A 21054-nucleotide genomic window follows, 5' to 3' on the forward strand; every position below is an offset into this window, starting at 1 on the left:
TACAAATACCTTTCCAACCATTACCCATATGCCTATGCTTAGATTTTCTAAATGGTACTTTCGAAGAGATGATTGTTTAGGTACAATTGGAGAATTCACTTGAATCTTGCTACATGAGCATTTGCCTTTGCATTTCACACGTCCAATTCCATCTGGCTGGTGTGCAGAACTCATTTGGCATTGTTTTGGGCCTTGTGCATGATCATGCAAGCCCATGCAATGAAGCTTCACATGCCATGCACACGGATCCTTTCACACTCTCCTTGCCATTTCCTCTATAAATAGAGACTTCATTCCCTCCATTTCACACGCCTCATTCAACCTGAAATGCTGCAGAATTCTCTCCCTAACCATCACTAAAGAAGCAATTGCATTTCTCTCAAAAAATTTCAGATCTAGAATTCAGTTTCATTTGGTTGTATTCTCAGATCTAATGCTTCTAGACCTTCATCATACACTTCATTGAACTTCTGTTTTGATAAAGCAAGCAAGGTATCAAGCTCAAGCTACCAGAATTCAAGCACACACTCCAACTGGTATTTTCTTCGATTCTCCTAATCCTTTGACCTATTGGCTCAGATTTTGTGTTGGCTGAAGTCCTCTCAATGGAGGCATCATGTTTACGCTTTTAATTTTTGAAATTCATTGAGTTCATGATGAACACCAGATTTTTCCATCTCTGATTTCTCACACTATAGAGATCTAGAAGGAAAATGGATGGTATAGGGATGATGTACATCATCCCAGCTTTCTAATGATGTATAGATCGCACGTTTTGATGGAGGTTTGAGTTTCTGCAATTTGGCCGGAATCCTGGAGCTCACCGGAGAAGACGGTGGCTCCAGTGGCTTCATCATCTCCAGTTTGAATCCTGGCCATTGGATCTATTTCCCAGATTGAATCTTAGCCATTGTTTGTTATGACTTTCTATTTTTTCACATGTGCACGCATTGACTGTGGATTACCATAGGCGCGCGCCTTAGGAGTGTGTGATCTGCCAGCTCAATTAATGAGCTCAGATCCAACGCTCCTCCTTTTTTTGCATTTTATAATTTCTATTTTTATTTTCTTAAATTCCTTTTATTTCAAAAAATCATATCTCTCTCATTTTTTATCCAAAAATTATGGGACCAATTGCATTATTTCCCAAATAATTTCTAGTTTCTATTTCTGATTTTTAATATTTTTTATTTTGTCATTTGATATTTTTTGTGAATTTTCTCTTTTCTAGTTATTTTTAAATCATTTTAAATAGTTTTTGATATTCAAAAATGCAAAAATATTTTCCTAACCTATTTGAATGATGATGGATCTATGAAAAATATTCTCATCAATTTTTGAATTGATTTGAGATTTATTTGAGATTTTAGTTCAGTTAGGTTATTTTTATTCATTTTTAATTGATTAAAAATAGTTTCTGACTTTTAAAAATGCTGAAATTTTTTGTCAAAATTTGTTTGACCTTGTTGAACTTAGGATAAATCACTTGGACCTTTCAAGGTTGATTTGAAGTGATTTTGAAGTTTGACCTTTCCATTTATTTTAATTTAAGTTTATTTTAAATATTAAAAAATGCCAAAAATAGTTTATTGATTTCTTGACATCCAATCTTCATCTCACTTCTGTTTTTGATTGTTTGACCTTGACTTTCAATGTTATTGGTCAACATATGATGATTGGTACATGATGTTCCATTTAATGCATTTATATTTCTTTTACCATTTTGTCATTTCAATTTCTCTTATTCATCTCCTTCTTCTTCTTCTTCTTTTCTTTTTGATCAATGAGTTAAAGGTTGATAAGTTAGCATTGATTAGGGAGATTTAACCTTCCTTGATTCAAATCTAATTCATCTTGATCAATTGATCAAGTGAATGGCTTTGCATTAAGGATAGGTTGTCTTTTAAATCATGCAAAAGACTTAAACCAATACAAGATCAATTTTCTTCTCCTTTTTGGCATGGCAAGTTGTTGGGACTTGGTTCACTAATCAAGACTCCTAACTTGTGTTTGTTGCCTACATTATTATTGACCGGCCTCAGATAGTTGTGACTTCTATATAAGTCCAATTACGATTGCTTAACATAGCGCTAAATTTGTCTTATGGCACACTAACTACTAACACTAACTATTGACAATTAACATTTACTTTATGCAATTTACTTTAATGCAATTTACTATTCTTGCACATATTATTCATTTGGTTTTCTCTTTGCTCACTTGAGCACATGTTTATGTTAATTCCATTTGCCTTTTGCTCACTTGAGCACATAATTGTGTATATATTATTTTGCTTGTGTTTTGTTTTGATTGTGGTGAACCAAATGCAAAGAAATGGACTTAGTTTCTAGGACTTTCCCTATGCAAAGAAATGGAGAATTGGACTTAGTTTCTAGGACCTCCTTATGCAAAATTGGAGCAAAAGGATCTTAATGGTGAAGATGGACTAGGAGAACCAAATCTCTAAACTCACTCTTGTCCATTCTTGTTTTACTTCATTGGAACTTTTGATGTGTGTGCTTTTGTGCTAGGAGTTTCCATTTGAGCTTAATTGGAGGACCATTGCCATGTTCATCTAAGTGGAAGAAACAAGATACATTGAGGATCTCCTGTGAGACTTGTTTGATTGCTTATACTTTGTGGTTGCTTATTCCAAAGGATGGGAGGTACTTGGATCATCAATATGATCTCAAGAGAGGAACTCCATTGTGGTTTTGATTCCTTTATCCTTTCTCTTTTTGTTTTGCTTAGGATTTAGCCATTCTTCTTCTTCTCTCCACTCTAACCCAAGCCAAAACTTTTTGTGCAAACATTTAAACATTGTTTTCAAACATTAGAAACCTAAGCCTTATGCTTTTGATTTTCAAACTTTCTCTTTTACAACACTTATTTTGAATTGAATCTTTAAGTCAACTTTGACCATTTTTGTATATACTTCTAATTGGTAAATATAACCCATTCAAATTTCTTTTTGTGGTTCCAATGGCCACTTTCTTAATCAAATCTTTCATAACCTTTAGCTATTAGGTTCGAGTTATCCTTGTGGTAGATGTAATACTCACTTATATCCTTAGTGATGGACAATGAGTCTTCCATGCTTATTATAGGGTTAACCCCTCATTAGCATGTTGAAGCTATCCTCACATGGTGGATTTGTGGTTTGGTTGAGTTTTCTCCCTTCGATAACAAAAGATCTTAAGGCTTTTGGACCAATCAATTCACCAACTCATTTTGAGATTTTTACCCCGAACTATGAGGTTTTGATCCTAATCTTTTTATAAGATGGTACGTAGGCAATGGGTTTATCCATTCAAACATAAAATGTAAATAAACTTGTATATTCTCTTCAATCATGTTTGCACAAATAAACTTTTCACAAGACAACAACCTTGCAACAAGCATGAAAAGGGCTCCCTATGAGTACCTAGGATGTTTTGGGTGCCTAACACCTTCCCATTACATAACCAACCCCCTTACCCAGATCTCTGTTTCTTTTACTAGTTTTTGTTAAAACTTTTAGGTTTTTGTTCGCTTTCTAACCATTCCTTTGGATAAATAGAAGTGCGGTGGCGACTCGACTTGTATGATTTACCTTGGATTTAGTCAATATCTCTAATGGTAACGAATACCCTGCTACATCACCGACTTTCAAAAATCTCTCTTGTATCAATTCCCATTCTATCAAAACAGAGATATTCAATTTACCGTCTTTCATTACATCCTCATTATCAAACCTAATCCTCTTACAATGAGTGTAAACCTCATCTATTTTTATCGGGCTATCTAGTTTCACCTTTTTTGCAATAACACAAGCACCTGGGAGACATATGTTTTCACAATTGTGCATCCATACTTAGAACTATTGGAGCCTACATTATCAGCTCGTTTAGCCTCGTGAAAAATATAATTCAAACCTGCTCGAGATATGTTGCCGACCAACTGAGAATAAAGATTGTTATTTTTAAATATGTGTTTCAAAATTGTGATGCTCCAACCAAATGATATATGTATCTTATTATACTTATTCTGAATCATTTGATTCACGGAGTCTCAATCTCTACATAAATCGCCCTTACTATTTCCCAGCAAAGGGTTTAACCCGACTTTTCATATTCTTTGTTATGAGATATCTACAAAGTAAACCATAAGAAGTAGGAAATACCTTTGCAACCGAATTCATCAAGGAGATATCACGTTTAGTAACACCTCTAAGGCCCAAGTAACATTCTCCTATTTTTCGCTCTCTAGAAATGCAAATCCGACAGAATAGGTCTTCTTAGTTGATGTAACACCAACCATCTTCAATAATGGAAGTCTATACTTGTTGGTCTTGTACATTGAATCAAGTATGAGCATAATAGGAAACATGTCGAACAACTTTATGGAATCAAGATGAGTCAAAAATATATCTCTAACGATAACTAAATTCTCGCATGTTCGTTAGCTAGGCATATAACTGTTATCATCCAACAGTTTTAAAGAGTTGTTGCATTTCAGTTCTACCCCCTAAGCGACTTATTAGTTTAGTACCGAATATTGAACACTTTCTTGATATATGAGATATTTTTGGATCTTTTATGTTTCAAAGTTGCAAGTACATTTTTCAATTGAACCAAATTCAAATTCATGTCAGCAAACCGGCATGAGTCGACACACAATTGGATAGACAACTAACTTTTCACTCAAATCATGATTATGCAAACCACATATGACATTGAATCTCCAGTTATTGTTTGCCAACATATAACCACACACCTTAAAGGGACACTAACATTTTCTTGAACCGATATTGTCTCGTTTAAAATTCCGGAGTGAATTTCTATATTTTCCGCTTCTTCCTCACGTCATTGTTACAAAAGTACATCTTCTATCTAAACCATTATCAGACCTTCCAATAACCACATCGAATCTCAGTTTGGAGGCCTCTATACGGATCTATTGAAGCATTTGATCACGACATTCAAACTCTTTCTCATTTTTAAATTGGTTACCAATATCTATTGCCTTCACAACAACATGTTGGGGGAAAACATCGGGGTGCACCATATCTAATGAAAACAAATACCACAAAAGAGTAAATAAGCGCTACTGCTGTAAACAGAGCTGAAAATTGAACACCAAACCGGAAGTGCATTTTTAGAAAAATTCATACACGTTTTGGAGAAACATTTTCGGAAAAAAATGCTAGTTTTTTCAGATAGAAACAACATTAATGTGTACAATGAGGTTTAAAATAAATTATCTTTACCTAAAATTTCAACTTCTTTTACTCCCTTTAACGTCATGAACCACAAGATTGAAGATTTGAAATGAAAATATGGATTAAGAATGAAAGAGTTTTTGGTGAGAGTTTCTTATTAATGACAAGTATGGTTGTGTGATCATGCAGCTCTGTCTATATAAAATTGTTCCGGAGATGCATCTCTAAAAATAATTGACAAGCAAAGGTGACACTAATTTTCAAAATTCCGCCTCAAACTTCCAAATATGCATCTTCGAAATTTCCACTGGACTGATCAATTATGAATATATTTTTGAAAAATTCCAGAGATATATCTCAGATATTCAAAAAAATCAATTTATAGACATCATTCAGAATAAAAGACGTTAAGTGTGTATTGAATATATTCAGAGATGCATCTAAAAAAATTAGAAGACATTTTAGTATTTTTGCAATGTTCATAAGAAACATATAATATAGGGTGTCATAAGAAATTCCTAAAACCCTTATTTATGGAGGTTAGAGACCTTATCCTTATACATGACATACCACATGACAAGTATCGACAACATTTCCTCTAAGCAACTTTCACAAGTTTCCTTTTTGAGGTGTCTTCACTCCAAATAAAATTTATGTATTTCTCAATTTTCTCAAGAGTAGACCATTAGAGTGTGCATAAACATGTGTCGGTTTTGACTATCAAAATTCTTCCAGCTATAAATAAGAGAGAAGCTTTCCAAGAAGCTAGTTTTACCCTTATTATGTCTGCAATAGATTGGAAATGAATGGAATTTGGTCTTCCTTTCAAAATGGGGGGCACCAATGCAGAATTCCAAAATTCCATTCTATTAGTTATTAAAGTGTGTCTATGCTGAGTCATGGAGCTGTCATAAATGATGGCCAGAATAACCAGTATATCTCTTGAAGAGATTGTTAATAGCATCTATGCAAGTCATGTCCCTTTTAGAGAATATCATGATATCATCAATATATAACGTGTGTGAAGACACCTTTTGATTTCTAGAGGCACTAATTACACTAATCTTATGTTTTGAGGCCAACTTGGTTATGAAAAAGATTAACCACCACAGAGGTTAAAACATTTAAACTTGCTAAAAATATTTGTTTGAAATTCTTTTGGTCCTTGTAACAAAATCAATCTAAATAAATAATATCTCATTCATCTTAAATTAACTATCTTATTAGTCAATTCACACCAATAAAAAAAGAAATGTATAAAATAATATTATTATTATGTATTACTAAAACATTTACTTTAATTTTAATAAAAGATATTGAATAGTAAGTTTGTCAATGATTTTTATTAATACAATACCAAAAAAAACATTATAATGAAATTTATATGAATCAATTATTTTTTAATAATTCTAATTTATAAATTGATGAATAATTTTTTTTCAAATTTAGAAAATTGAGTCAAAAAATACATTAGATTATGTTTGATCAAAATAGTTGATAGCTGATAGTTAATGACTGATAACTTATAGTTATAGCTGATGACTGATAACTGATAAATTAATTTGAGTGATTGATAAATTAAATGTTACATTTGCTGATAAATCTAAATTGACCTAAAAAGATATTCTTAATTAAGAAATTAATGGTCTTATTATCTTATATTATATTATTAAATTAATTTTTATTTGTTAAATATAATATATATATATATATATATATATATATATATATATATATATATATATATATATATATATATATATATATATATATATATATATATATATTAAATAATATATTTTTGTTAAAATAATAAAAATATAAATAAAATAAAAAATGATAAGTTAAACTACTTCGATAGCTCTTGAAAAAGAACATAAATTAGTAAAAAAAGTTATAAATTAAAAGTTAAATAATAGTTACCGAACAATTTTTTTTTATTGATTTTAGTTAAAAGGCTATTTTTTAGACTTAAATGTATTTTTGATTTCCATTATATTGGGTGTTTTAAATTATTGATATAAATTTTTTATTTTTAATGACATGATATTAATAATTAAGTTACTTATTTATTAATATTCTTTTAATTAAATTGATTATGTCTTTTAATTAATAATAATTTATTTATTAATATTTTTTAATTAATATGTTTTTTTAAAAAATTATTAATATAAAATTTAAAAAGTAATTATATGAGTTTAAGGTTCAATGATGAATAAGTAATCAATAAAAATGATTTGAATAACGTGAAAGTATATCATATTATTCTTTTTATCTCAAAACCATTTGAAAAGTATGGTACTGAAATCTATAAGGCATTGAGAGAAGAGTGCTTCGGAAGTGCTTTAGATAGTACCCCAACTTTCCAAATGATTTTGAGATAAAAAAAATGAGATATAATATAGTCTCACATTATTTTTATTAAATTTATATTTAGTATTTTATATAATTTATTTAAATTGTTTTTATTTACTATTTGTGGATTGAGGAGAAAAATGATTAGGCCTTAAGTTCGTATAATATCTTATAAAATTTGTATTAATAATTTTTTTAAATATGTTAATTAAAAGAAATATTAATAAATAAATTATCATTAACTAAAAGGTATGATTAATTTAATAAAAAAATATTAATAAATAAATAATCTAGTCATTAATATCATGTAAGTAAAAGTAAAAAATTTATCCTAATTGGAGAATGAACAAAAATCTAAAGGTAATCAAAATGTCTGATTTTGTAATAGAGTGATCAAATAGTTTAAAACGCTCAATATAGGAGATCAAAAGTGCATTCAAGCCTTTTTTTTATCTGATCAAATTGGTCATAAAATCAAGAAAAAAACTTCAAATTTAAACTAATATTCTTTTTAATAAAAAAAAAAGTATTCTAAACTTATTAGATTAACTTTAGACATGACAAGAGTGAGGCAGGGGTGTGTTTAAGCATCACTAACCTCGCTCCGTCTCCCTGTATCCCGCCCCGTCTCCCTGTATCAATTCCATTTCCGCCTCTGCCTTTACTTAGGGATAACAAATTATCACCCACCCTTGCCCCCAATCGGAAAATGAGTTTTTCCATCCTTTCCGTCTTCATTCAAAATTATATATTTTTAAAAATGTATATATTTTTTCATAATAATAAGAAAATTAATAATTAAATTAAATATTTAATTATTTTAATAATAATGATAATATTTAATATTTTTTTAATTTATGTTTTTAAAAAAATATGATTCATGAATTTGTTATCTTAAGATAGAAAAAAAAAAGTAAAATTATTAATGAATTTTTACATTAGGAATCTATGACGTGACAATTTTTTTACAATTGTCATGTCATTAAAAATTTAAAAATTTATTCTTTTACTATTGTCACATCATTAAAAAAAATAACTTTTAAAATATTAAATATTTTAATGACGTGACAACAATAAAAAAATGACACCTCATAGATTCAAATGTCACGTATGCAAATGAAACTCTTTTGTTATGTGGACCACTAAAAAAATATGACATATAATATTAGGGGACCATAAAACTGGTTTTTTAAAAATAGGGAGTAAAAAGTTATCAAAATGGATATTCAATGACCAAAACTGCATTTAAGCCATAATTTTTTTCTTAACAAAAAAAAACTCAAATTTAAATCAAATCAAGAAAAAACCTTCAAATTTAAATGAATACTAATTTTTTGAAAAAAAAGAATATTCTAAACTTATTAGATTAAGTAGAGTAAAATTAAATAAATCAGTGTTTTAAAAATCGGGTCAGAGATCGAACCAGTGAGACATTTGGTTTAAGGTTTAATTGGTTAAACCGGTTAAACCTACGGTCAAACCGTTTATTAAATAAACTAATAGTACGAAACTAAATTTCATTGATATCTCACGCACAATGATCTTGCTCCATACACTCCTCAACACAATGATATTGCTGAAAGAAGAAACCGAACTTTGTTTGATATGATAAATAACATGCTGAAGGAGAAAAAGTTGCCTCACACCTTGTAGGGAGAAGTCGTTGCCATTGCAACATATGTGCTAAATAGGTGTCCAACAAAGAAGCTAAAGGAAACTGTTCCTTTTGAGAAGTGGACTGGTGATAAGCAAAGTATGAGTCATTTCAGGGTATTTGGTTTTGTTTGTTACAAACATGTTCCAGGTGCTACTACAAAGAAGTTGGATGATTGAAGTAAAGTAATGTTATTAATTGTGTATCACAGTACATGTGCGTATAAGCTTTATTGTCCATTCACTAATAAGGTGGAATTCAACAAAATTATTGTTGCGAAAGAATTAGAAGCATGGGATTAGAACGAGTCTCAATCCAACTCTAGTGCAGTGTTAACACTCGAGTTAACTTCTGAAGAGATCTATGACTCTGAAGGAGAATCTGTCTCTGAAAAGGATTTTGCCTTTGAAGATGAGTCAGAGTCTGATGGTGATTCTAAGTCCGAAGATGAGTTAGAGTCTGATAGTAACTCTGACGTTGAAGAAGACTCAGAAGGTGAGTCTGATGATGATTCAGGTTCTGATAGTACTCTAGAATTTGGTGATAATCCAACCTCTGATGGTGGTCATGCCTATGAAGGTGAACCTTATGAAGGTGGAGCTTCTGAAGGTGGTCCAACCTCTGAAACTATACCACAGAGAATTCGCCAGATACCACGGAGATTTGTAGAGTTTGACATGTTGCAAGATACTAAGATAGACTCTTAAGAGGAAGTTATTTAGTGTGCCATGTTGGTAGACTCTTAACCAATCAGTACAGAAGAAGCTCTCAAGAAGAAAGTGTGACTGAAGGTCATGCAATAAGAACTTGAGACTATAGAAAGAAACACGATTTAGGAGTTAATTGGGCTTCCAAAAAATAAGAAATCCATCAGTTTAAGAGGGGTTTACAAGGTGAAACTAAAGCGAGCTGGATCAATTGAGAAACACAAATCAAGGTTAGTAGCTAAATGATTTCTATTGAAATCTGGATTAGATTATTTTAAAATGTTTGCTCCTGTAGCTAGACATGAAACAATCAGACTGGTGATTGCTATAGCTGCGAACATGATTTGGCCGCTGATGCATTTAGATGTGAAATCTGCATTTTCGAATGGTCCTTTACAAGAGGAAGTTTATGTATCACAACCTCTTGGATTTGTGAAAAAAAACCAGGAATGGATAGTGTACAAGTTGCATAAAGCCTTGTATGGACTGAAACAAGCTCTTAGAGCTTGAAATTTGAAAATTGATTCATTTTTAAAGCTTCAAGGATTCATAAAATATGAGATGCAGTAAGGTGTTTATGTTCAGCATACATCTGTTAGCAATATGATTATGGTGTGTCTCTAGGTTGATGATATATTACTAACAGGGAGATGTTCAAATGAGATAGCTAAGTTCAAGAAGGTGCTAATGAATGAGTTTGAGATGACTGATCTAGGAAATATGATAAATTTTCTAGGAATGGAGATTGTGTACTTTGACAAGGGTATAATCTTGCATCAGTTGAAGTATGAACTTGAGCTTCTGAAGAGACTTAAGCTGATGAATTGTAAGTCTATAATCACACCTGCTGAAACAAATCATAATTTGGATTATGATGTTGAGGGGGATGATGTAGATGCTACAATTTTTAAATAGTTGGTAGGCTCATTGAGATATCTCTGTAATATCAGACCTAATATTTGCTATGCAGCTGGAATGATGAGTAGGTTTATGAACAAGTGGTCACATTACCAAGTTGTTGTCAGAATTCTGAGGTATATTAAGGGGACTCTGAAGTATGGAGTGTTATTTCTTCTGGTGTTAAGTCTGAATCAGAACTAATGTGCTATTCAGATTCTGATTGGTGTAGAGACAGAGTTGACAGAAGAAGTACTTCTAGATATTTCTTGAAGTATCTGGAAGGTCTTATCTCTTGGTGCTCCAAGAAGCAACCAATGGTTGCATTGTCAACTTGTGAAGCTAAGTACATTGCAGGTGCTTTGTGTGTGTTAAGCTATTTGGATTATGAATTTATTGTAGGATCTGAAGATCAAAGTGAACAAGTCTGTGAAGCTGATGATTGACAACAAATCAGCCATAAGTCTTGCCAAAAATTCACTGATGCATGGAAGAAGCAAGCATATTGACACGAAGTTTCATTTTATGAGAAATTAGGTTCATAATGGAGTGCTAGAAGTTGTGCACTGTAGTACTCAAAAGCAACTTGCAGATGTGCTGACTACAGCTATCAAGACTAAACACTTAATCTATTTGAGAGATGTAATTGGTGTTGTAGATTTTTAGTTAGCTGAATATGAATTAATGGATGATGTTAGATATAATTCATAGTTCATAAGTGTTGTTGTTCATAAGCTATAGGCTTTAGAACCTTACTCAGCATAACTGAGAGGTTGGTGCTCAAAACCTTAGAGTTAGCTTATGAGTTGTGGTTGTTTTTAAGTTTTCAGAAGGTGCATTGCTCAACTAGCGTAGGTTAGTATTTTGTCTAAGTGGCAATTTTAGTTTTTGTATTTAAACAAGTTGTGTAACACAATTGTATAATATCATCTTTCATTCAAAAGTTAGTTATATTTTTCTCTATTTCTCTCAATAGAACAATTAGTCTGTTTCTTTAATCTTAAGAAAATTGATTTTTTTTCTTTGTATTTTTAAAAATAGATTTTATAAAATTGTTTTTCAAAATATTATAAATTTTATTATATTTGTTTTTTTTAATTGAAATACTAATTTTGACATTCTCTAACATAAACATATATTATTGAAGATCAAAACATAATCAAAATCGTTTTTTCTTCAAAAAGTTATATCTCAAAAATGATTTTTATAAAAACTATTTGAAATAACTTCAAAATTAAGTGATTTTTTAAATTTGATATCAAAAAAGTTTTCAATAAAATGATAAAATATCTAAAATAATATTTTAAGAATAACTATTCAAATCAAATTTTTATTTAAAATTTTTATGAAAAATTTATTTATAAATATTTTTTACACAAAATTATGTTACAATATAAAAATTATTTTAAAAAATTAAAACAAGTCAAATATATATAATAACACATCATAGTTATATCCTTAATTTCAACATTTTTTTCTAACAACAAGTTTAAGTAAAGTACTAGGGTACTCTAACCCATTATAAGCTAAAAGAGACAGGGAGTATTCCCAATACAAAGGACCATGCAAATATCTTCAAAACTATGGAATTCTAGACTTCCACAAACCCCAGACAATCAATAATTTGAACCATTTAAAAAATTATAATAGAATAATTTAAACTATTTTAAATCAAAATTAAAATAATAAAAATATAAAAACTAAAATAAAATTTAAATAATGAAGAATACATAAATTTACAACGACAAATAATATTTACTTAAACGACAATCAATATGAAGTTGAATATCACAATAAATATTTTAAATCTTGATATTAAAGAATATTTTAAATTTGATATTGATATATTATATTTTAAAAAAAAAATAAATCAATTTAATACATATTTTTAAATCACACAGTTTTATAAATTGATTCAGATTCTTTAGTTTGAATAATTTTGAACCGTTCAATTCATTTTTTTATTTTACTCCAATTTTAATTCACTAGAGAATTTAAAAGTTTGACCGCCGCTCCGATTCCCTGTCGAATCAATTGAAACGACCGATAAAACATAAATATAAATATATATTTTATTAAAATTTAATTTTAAATATTGATTACAATCAAACGGTGGATGCTCTAAATACGTAAATGTGAAAAAATTTAAATGTAATTAATTCAATTTCATATTTATGTTGGTAATAAATGTATTACACGTCAAATCTATGCTTTATTACGACAGTAATTGCACACGAAAATTGCATTGTAATAATAAGAAAGATAACGTACACAAGAAAACAATCACCAACAAAACCCCTTTTTTTACAGTACCCGGTTTTCAAATGAGGTCACGTATATATAATAAACAAATTCACCTTCAACTTTTTTTCTTCCCTCTTTATTTTTTATTCCACCGTTTTTCACATTCCCTAAAATCTCCTCTTCCACCATGTCCTCCAGGTAAATCTTAACAACTTTTCTCGATCCTTTTCACTTTTTCTCGATTTCTGTGCTTCTCTTGTTGCTGCTGCTGCTTCAATTTCGCTGTTTTGTATGGTTTTCAATGTTTAGGTTTTTGTAGAGAGCGTTTCATGGTTTATGCTGTTTGATTATAGTTGATGGTTTCTTTATTGTATGCTGTTCTTGATGTACTCAAGCTCAACCATCTATTTGATCGTTTGAGTTTTTATTTATTGGAATTTTTGGTTGAAAATTAAGTGTATTCAGCTTTTTGAAATTCAGTTTTAGGGTTTAATTTATTCATTTTTTCAAATTATTATCCTTGTGGACATGTCAGTGTCGGTGTCGTATTACCGGTGTCGACATGTCAGTGTCGGTATGATATTACTGGTGTCGGTATATCAGTGTCGTATTATCGGTGTCGGGTGTCTGTGCTTCGTAGGATTTTTTCTTCTGTAATTTAGTTACTTAAGTTTATGAATTGTTTCAGGGTTTGCAAGTTCTATGCCCGAGGGATATGTTTGAAAGGGGATCAATGTGATTTTTCTCATCAGAGAAAGGATACTCATCAAAGAAAGGATAATCCAGTTGATGTAAACTTTAATTCTGATTTTTTCTCTTCATTTTTATTGATCATTGTGTTTTGTATTTATATTTTTCTTACTAGTTTTTTTTTTTTTTTTTTGTATAGAAACAGATTTGCTCCTATTATCAGAAAGGTTCTTGTGCTTATGGTAGTCGGTGCAGATATAAGCATGTCAAAGCTTCTCAAGCATCATCTTCGGCATCTTTGGTTCCAAATTGTGCTGTGGCTCACGGTGTTAAACTAGCACCGAGTTGGGTTCCGAAGGTTACAAGAGTTCCTCCTCCGCCTTGCAAGCATGGCGTAAGGAGTTTTCAACACAACCATCAGGACTCTAGCGATGTTGGTGAATCTAGTAGTACTGGTAGTACTAGTGCTAGACTGCATGGACATTTGTTTTGTAAATTTGCCGCGGCAAACTGTCCCTTTGGACATGGATGTTCTCGTGTTCATGGAAATCAATGTTTATACTGTAGAAAATATTGCTTGCATCCTAGTGATAGAAGAGAAAAAGAAAATCATTTGAAGACTTGTGACAAAAAGGAAAAGTACGTTCTGGCTTTGAAAAATAGCGAAGAAATAGAATGCAATGTTTGTCTCGAGCGTGTCCTTTCCAAACCCAAACCATCAGAACGGAAGTTTGGGTTGCTTCCAGAATGTGACCATGCTTTTTGTTTGTCATGTATCCGCAATTGGCGTAATAGTGCCCCAAGCTCTGAATTTGAAACGGGTAATAATATCAATACAGTTAGAACCTGCCCTGTTTGCCGCCAACTATCATATTTTGTCATTCCAAGTGGTATTTGGTATACTACAAAGGAAGAAAAACAGGAAATTATTGATAACTACAAGGCAAACTGCAGGTAATTTCACATATATTTACCGCTGTGTATGCTGAAAGAATTAAGCCTGAATGTTTTGTATTTGAATTTTGACTTTACCTTTTTTTTCCCTTTCAGATTGATTGATTGCAAACATTTCGAATCTGGTAATGGGAATTGTCCATTTGGGGCTAGTTGTTTTTACAAGGTACATCTCTCTTATGTCTCTTGCTTTCTTTTACATTTTTCTTGGTCGAGTTTGATCATGGTTGTTGACTACTATAAGTAAACATGACGTGTTTTTTGGGCGATAAATGCTTTCCACAGTGCTTTTCCTTTCTTTGTTGGATTATTTGTTGAAATTCAGCATGATGCCAAGGATAAGTTGTATGTTCTCTCCAAATCATTTTAGCTGTTGTTGTCTTATGTACATCTGGATTACAATATCTGCAACTCTACTTTTTTTCTTATCTTCAACCAGTATTTCTTATTTTATTTTATTTTTTAAATTTGTTTCTTGCCCCTTTATGGGGGACTTTACTCTAGACTATGGATTGATTGAAATTCCCCCTCCATTCAAATTAGAACTAGAGGCTTTAGCAATTTCTTTCAATAAATGCCGTTATAGAATGTAGAAATTTGAAGTAAATATCTGTCACCTCTCCAGCAGTGTTCATATATGACAAACCTCCCATTCAGTGAAAAATTATGTAAACTATCATAGGAAGATGATGTAGGCCTCTAAGGGAGGCATGCTTTGATTTTAACTACAATTTGTAAAAGAACTTAACGAAACGAAACAACTGGTAGTTTGCTTTAGTTTACAGTTTTTTCTCGCTGGGGATGTGGGTTAAGAAGTAGTTTCTTCAATCTTGTTTGGTAGTTTGTGCTATGCATTTCAATTTTAGATTTGTTTGACAATTTGTAAAAATGCGTTATTGGAAACCAAATTCAGATTAAAATGAATGCATGTTGTGGGTAAGAGTAGAAGTAGGTACTTAATGTTTAAGATGAGGTGTATTGAAGTTGTTATCTATGCAAGTATTGTTAGTATTGTAACATCACTGTCTTTTTTTTTACTGGCAAATATTAGCAAGTTAGTGATTGTGTTAGTTTCTAGGGTTTGAACCTTGAACTTAAAATTTCCTTCAATGTTCCTTAGCTCACCAACCTTACTTGGGAATCGCACTCTTGCTTTTCCATTTTGTTAAGCCAATGAATTATTGTAAACCATAATCAGATTAACAAATTTCTGGTAGCCAATGTGTAAAGCTTACAAGTGTTTATGTTGTTATTTTATGAATATTTTTTAAAAATGTCAGTATTCGAAACAATTACTGTCATATGCACATAACTATATCCAAACCCTTCCTGTTGTCATTACTACATGACATGAACAAAACAAAGACCATAGAGTGGGAATCAATGCCAATTGAGCTGTTTTGTGATGCATGAGCTGATGGTTAACTGGAAATGATACTAGACAGAGCTATGGCTTGTGCCCATATTCGAAATGCAGGCAAACCTGTGTTTTTGGGCCTTGAAATAGATCTGAGAATATAAGTATTTGATTCACATTGCTTGTTCAGTAGCTAGTTAGGATTAGTTATCCTTTAATGTTTTAATGATTTTCATATTTTTTACTTTCAGCATACAGTGAAGCCTGGCTCATACACATGGATACACCACAGGCCTCCACCTCAACGTAAACAAACCGATTTTGATATGTATGACATGTTGGACATGCTCAGTGAAGTCGATCTATCAAGCGGAGAATTTTATTCCATCATGAGGGACTCAGAATTTTTTGATGAGATGGATCCATTAGAGATGATGGCTTTATCAGATTCTCAGGCTGGTGGTTCGGTTCCCTGTTTGGGTCCTTTTGAGTCTGATGATGAGGGGGATAACTTCAATGTTTTTCGAATGGCTGCTATGTCAGAGGCCCTAGATAACTTGGATGATTTTGGCCCTGATGATTTTGGCCCAGATGATTTCGACCCAGATGATTTTGATGAATTGGATCCTATGGAGGCAGCCTTGATATCCATGATGATGCATTCCAATATTGATGAAGATAGTGAGGATGAGTATTAGATTTTCTTGGTTCATTTGATGCCTATATTTTAACAGTTTTTGGAGAGTTTCCTTTAAAATGTAACTTATCTTTTTTGATGAAAAATCATTTGGCAGGAACTTAGATTATCATTCTAGTTTGCGATTTGCTTAGAACTCGTGTCGTGTCTATATATCATATGCCATTTGAAGGTCGTGTGCTATTGAAGGAGTTTTGGCTTTAAGGGTTTTGTGTTGGATTTTGTGGCTCATGTAGCTATTTTGCTCAAGTGATGATGGAATAGGTAAAGTTTGGTTGAGTTTGAATCTAGTTAAAGTTTAGTAGCATCTACACTTCTCATTAATTATTAAATACATAAATTTAGTGTAGAATTTTTGTTGTATGCATTCAAACAGTGTGGTTACCGTGGATGAACTCTTACTGTATAATTACAATTCAATCATCCCTGAGTCCATTGAAGCATAGCCGATTATTCTCTTCTCTGAATTTTGACGAAGTTTTGTAAGTTTTATATATGGAGTGTAAGTAAGGTTTTCTTAAGGACAATGGAACTGAAAAGGTTTAGAGTGTAATAGCGTAATGTTAACGGTCAAAGTTGTCTTTTAGTTAATGACAATGGAAGTGAAGAGGTTTTGAAAACTCATGAATAGAGTTTAATCTTTAAGAATTGAGTTAAGAATGTTGAAGTATTTGATAGAAATTATTAGATTTAATTATTAGATTTAATTCATATTTAAGTTTGTTAGATATTAGATTTAAATATTAGATTTGATTCATATTTAAGTTTGTTAGAGGCTTATAAATAGGGGGTCAATCATTGTAACTTTTAATCATGTTTTGTAGCCGTCATTCTCTTAATAGAATATTCATCTTTTATTCTACCTTTGCACCAACAATTGGTATCTAGAGCTCCGGTTCGGATTCATTGGGAAACACGGGAAACACGAGTGAACGTGAGGTCTTGTGTGTTTGATTTTGATTCTTAGATTCGTGTTGAATCTTGAACAAAATCTGATCAGAATTTTAATTCTGTGGGTTGGGAAACACTGTGTGAGAAATCTGAGTGTATTGTGCAAGGTAGAAAGATGAACGGAAACGGCAACATGAACACCAAACTTCCAGTATTTGACGGTAAAAACTGGAATCGTTGGATGATCCAAATGCGTGTACTGTTCGGTGCTCAAGATGTTCTAGATCTTGTCACTGATGGTTATGTTCCGGTAGCAGCAGATGCGACGGATGAACAGAAAAACGCGCAGAAGGAAGTAAGGAAGAAGGATCAGAAAGCATTGTTCTTCATTCATCAATGTGTTGATGTAAATGTGTTTGAGAAGATTGCAGATTCAACGACAGCAAAGGCTGCGTGGGACACACTGGTTAGATGTTATGGTGGTGACGCATCAGTAAAGAAGGTGAAGCTTCAGTCCTTGAGAAAGCAATATGAGAATCTCAACATGAAGAATAATGAGAAAGTTTCTGAATACATCTCCAGAGTGATTCTGATCACTAATGAGATGAAAGCGTGTGGAGAAACTCTTTCTGAAGAAACAATCATGGAGAAGGTATTGAGATCCCTTACCTCTCAATTTGATTACATTGTGGTAGCAATAGAACATTCCAAAGATCTGAGCACCATGAGAATTGAAGAGCTGCAGAGCAGTCTAGAAGCGCAAGAGTTGCGTTTGACTGAAAGAACTTCTGAAAGGGAAGTAGAGCAGCAGGCTCTGAAAGCAACTTCTGATAGGAGGTATCAGAAGCAGTCAGAAGCCAGGAGAAGATCTGATGGTGGTCAGAAGTCAGAAAGCTCAACCTCTGATAGACAAAAGAATGCTCAGAAGGGAAAAGAGAAGTATGACAAGAAGAAAATCCAATGTTACTGCTGTAAGAAGTTTGGTCATTTTGCTAGAGACTGTTGGTCAAACAAGGAGAGAAAATCAGAAGAAGCAAATATAGCCAGAAGTTCTGATGACGAATCTGTGCTATTGATGGCCTCTGAATCTGGTGATATGGATCTGATAGACTGGTGGTATATGGACACTGGCTGTTCAAATCATCTTACTGGAAACAAGAAATGGTTGGTTGACTTTGACTCTGAAAAGAGGACAAAGATCAGATGTGCTGATGACAAATATCTTAATGCAGAAGGTATGGGAAATGTCAGAGTGATTCTGAACAATGGGAAAACAGCATTGATTCAGAACGTGTGGTATGTACCTGGCATCAGAAGCAATCTGATGAGTGTGGGACAATTAATTGAGAAAGGTTTCTCAGTTACCATGAAGGACAATCTTCTGAAGCTGTATGACTGCAATCAGAAGTTGATTATGGAGTCAGAACAGGGAAGGAATAGAACATTCAAGGTGAATGTCAGAACTGCAGACTCAGAATGTCTTAGTGCAACAAGTGCTGAGAAGGAGAGTGAGCTGTGGCACAGAAGATTTGGTCATTTGAATTTCAGAAGCTTAAAACATCTGAATTCAAAGAAGTTGGTACATGGAATTCCTGCAATTAAGAAGCCTGAAAAGTCATGCAAAGTTTGCATGGAAGGAAAACAACCACGATTGCCATTTGCGTCAGAAACTGCTCCAAGAGCAAAACATGCCTTGGGAGTTGTACATTCTGATGTGTGTGGTCCATTTCCAGTAGCATCGATTGGAGGGAATAAATACTTTGTGTTATTTGTTGATGAATTCACAAGAATGACATGGGTATCCCTTATTAAGTTTAAACACGAGGTGTTTGATGAATTCAAGAAGTTCAGAATGAAGGCTGAGAATCAGAGTGGTCAGAAGTTGAAGATTCTTAGAACTGACGGTGGAGGTGAGTATAACTCCAAAGAGTTCCAGAAGTTCTGTGAGGAGAATGGAATTGAGCATGAGGTTACTGCTCCTTATACCCCTCAACACAATGGTCTTGCTGAAAGAAGAAACCGCACTTTGCTTGATATGGTGAGAAGCATGCTAAAGGAGAAGAAGCTTCCTCAGAAGCTCTGGGGAGAAGCTGTTGCCACCGCAACGTATGTACTCAACCGATGTCCTACGAAGAAGTTGAAGGAAATAGTTCCAATACAGAAGTGGACTGGAGATAAGCAAAGTGTTAGTCATCTGAAGGTGTTTGGTTCTGTTTGCTATAAACATGTTCCAGAAGCCAGAAGACAGAAGCTGGATGATAGAAGCAAAGTGATGATTCTGATAGGGTACCACAGTACAGGTGCATACAAGCTCTATTGTCCAGAAACCAATAAAATTGAATTCAGCAGAGATGTGATTGTGAAGGAATCAGAAGTTTGGAATTGGGATAAGTCTCAATCTGATTCTGATGTTAGAACTTCTGAAGAAAGGTCAAAGTTAAGAATTTCCGAGGTTGGAGTAAACTCTGACGTTGATTCTGACTCTGATAGTGATCCAGACTCTGATGTTCCAGACTCTGATGTTCCAGACTCTGATGATCCAGACTCTGATGATCCAGACTCTGATGACCCAGACTCTGATGGTAATCCAGATTCTGGTGGCAATTCAGACTCTGGAAATATGCCAGACCCTGAAGATGGTCAAAGTCCTGGAGGAAGTCAACCATCTGAAGCTAGAAACTCTGAAGCTCAAGACTCTGAACAAGTTCAGAGACCACAAAGAATCAGAAACATCCCCAGAAGATATGCAGAATTTGACATGCTGCAAGACACTGAAGTAGACTCTGAAGGAGAAGTTATTCAGTGTGCCATGTTAGTAGACTCTGAACCCATAAGTACAGAAGAGGCTCTTAAGCAGAAGCTCTGGCTGAAGGCCATGAAAGAAGAACTTGATGCTATAGAGAGAAACAAGACATGGAAGCTGACAGAACTTCCAACAGACAAGAAAGCCATCAGCGTCAGATGGGTTTTCAAGCAGAAGTTAAAGCCAGATGGTTCAATTGGCAAACATAAAGCAAGGTTGGTAGCCAGAGGATTTCTACAGAAACCTGAGCTGGATTACTCTGAAGTGTTTGCACCTGTAGCAAGACATGAAACAATCAGAATGGTGATTGCAATAGCTGCTAACAGGAATTGGCCTCTGATGCATTTAGATGTAAAATCTGCATTTCTGAACGGTCCATTAGAAGAAGAAGTTTACGTGTCACAACCTCCTGGATTTGTGAAAAAGAATCAGGAAGGGATGGTGTACAGATTATACAAAGCTCTATATGGATTGAAACAAGCGCCCAGAGCTTGGAATCTGAAGATTGATTCATTTTTCAAGAAGCAAGGCTTTCAGAAATGTGAGATGGAGTACGGTGTCTATGTTCAGCATACTTCTGAAGGAAATATGACTCTGGTATGTTT

At 32.8% G+C, this 21054-nt stretch overlaps 1 protein-coding gene across 2 annotated transcripts; it reads left to right on the forward strand.

Moving 5' to 3' along the window:
- The first annotated feature begins 13113 nt into the window (after positions 1-13113).
- LOC127085553 (E3 ubiquitin-protein ligase makorin) lies at positions 13114-17045 on the forward strand. Of its 2 annotated transcripts, none has more exons than XM_051026067.1 (5): positions 13114-13255; positions 13746-13848; positions 13947-14701; positions 14798-14867; positions 16310-17045. In XM_051026067.1, the coding sequence occupies exons 1-5, from the start codon at positions 13245-13247 to the stop codon at positions 16754-16756; spliced, it is 1386 nt and encodes a 461-aa protein (XP_050882024.1). In that variant the 5' UTR covers positions 13114-13244; the 3' UTR covers positions 16757-17045. The 2 variants fall into 2 exon arrangements, with proteins under 2 accessions (XP_050882024.1, XP_050882025.1); XM_051026068.1 differs by having other exon boundaries at positions 13145-13255; positions 13953-14701.
- The last annotated feature ends 4009 nt before the right edge of the window (positions 17046-21054 follow it).

Source organism: Lathyrus oleraceus, chromosome 5, assembly GCF_024323335.1.
Source record: "Lathyrus oleraceus cultivar Zhongwan6 chromosome 5, CAAS_Psat_ZW6_1.0, whole genome shotgun sequence".
NCBI classification, from domain to species: Eukaryota; Viridiplantae; Streptophyta; class Magnoliopsida; order Fabales; family Fabaceae; genus Lathyrus; species Lathyrus oleraceus.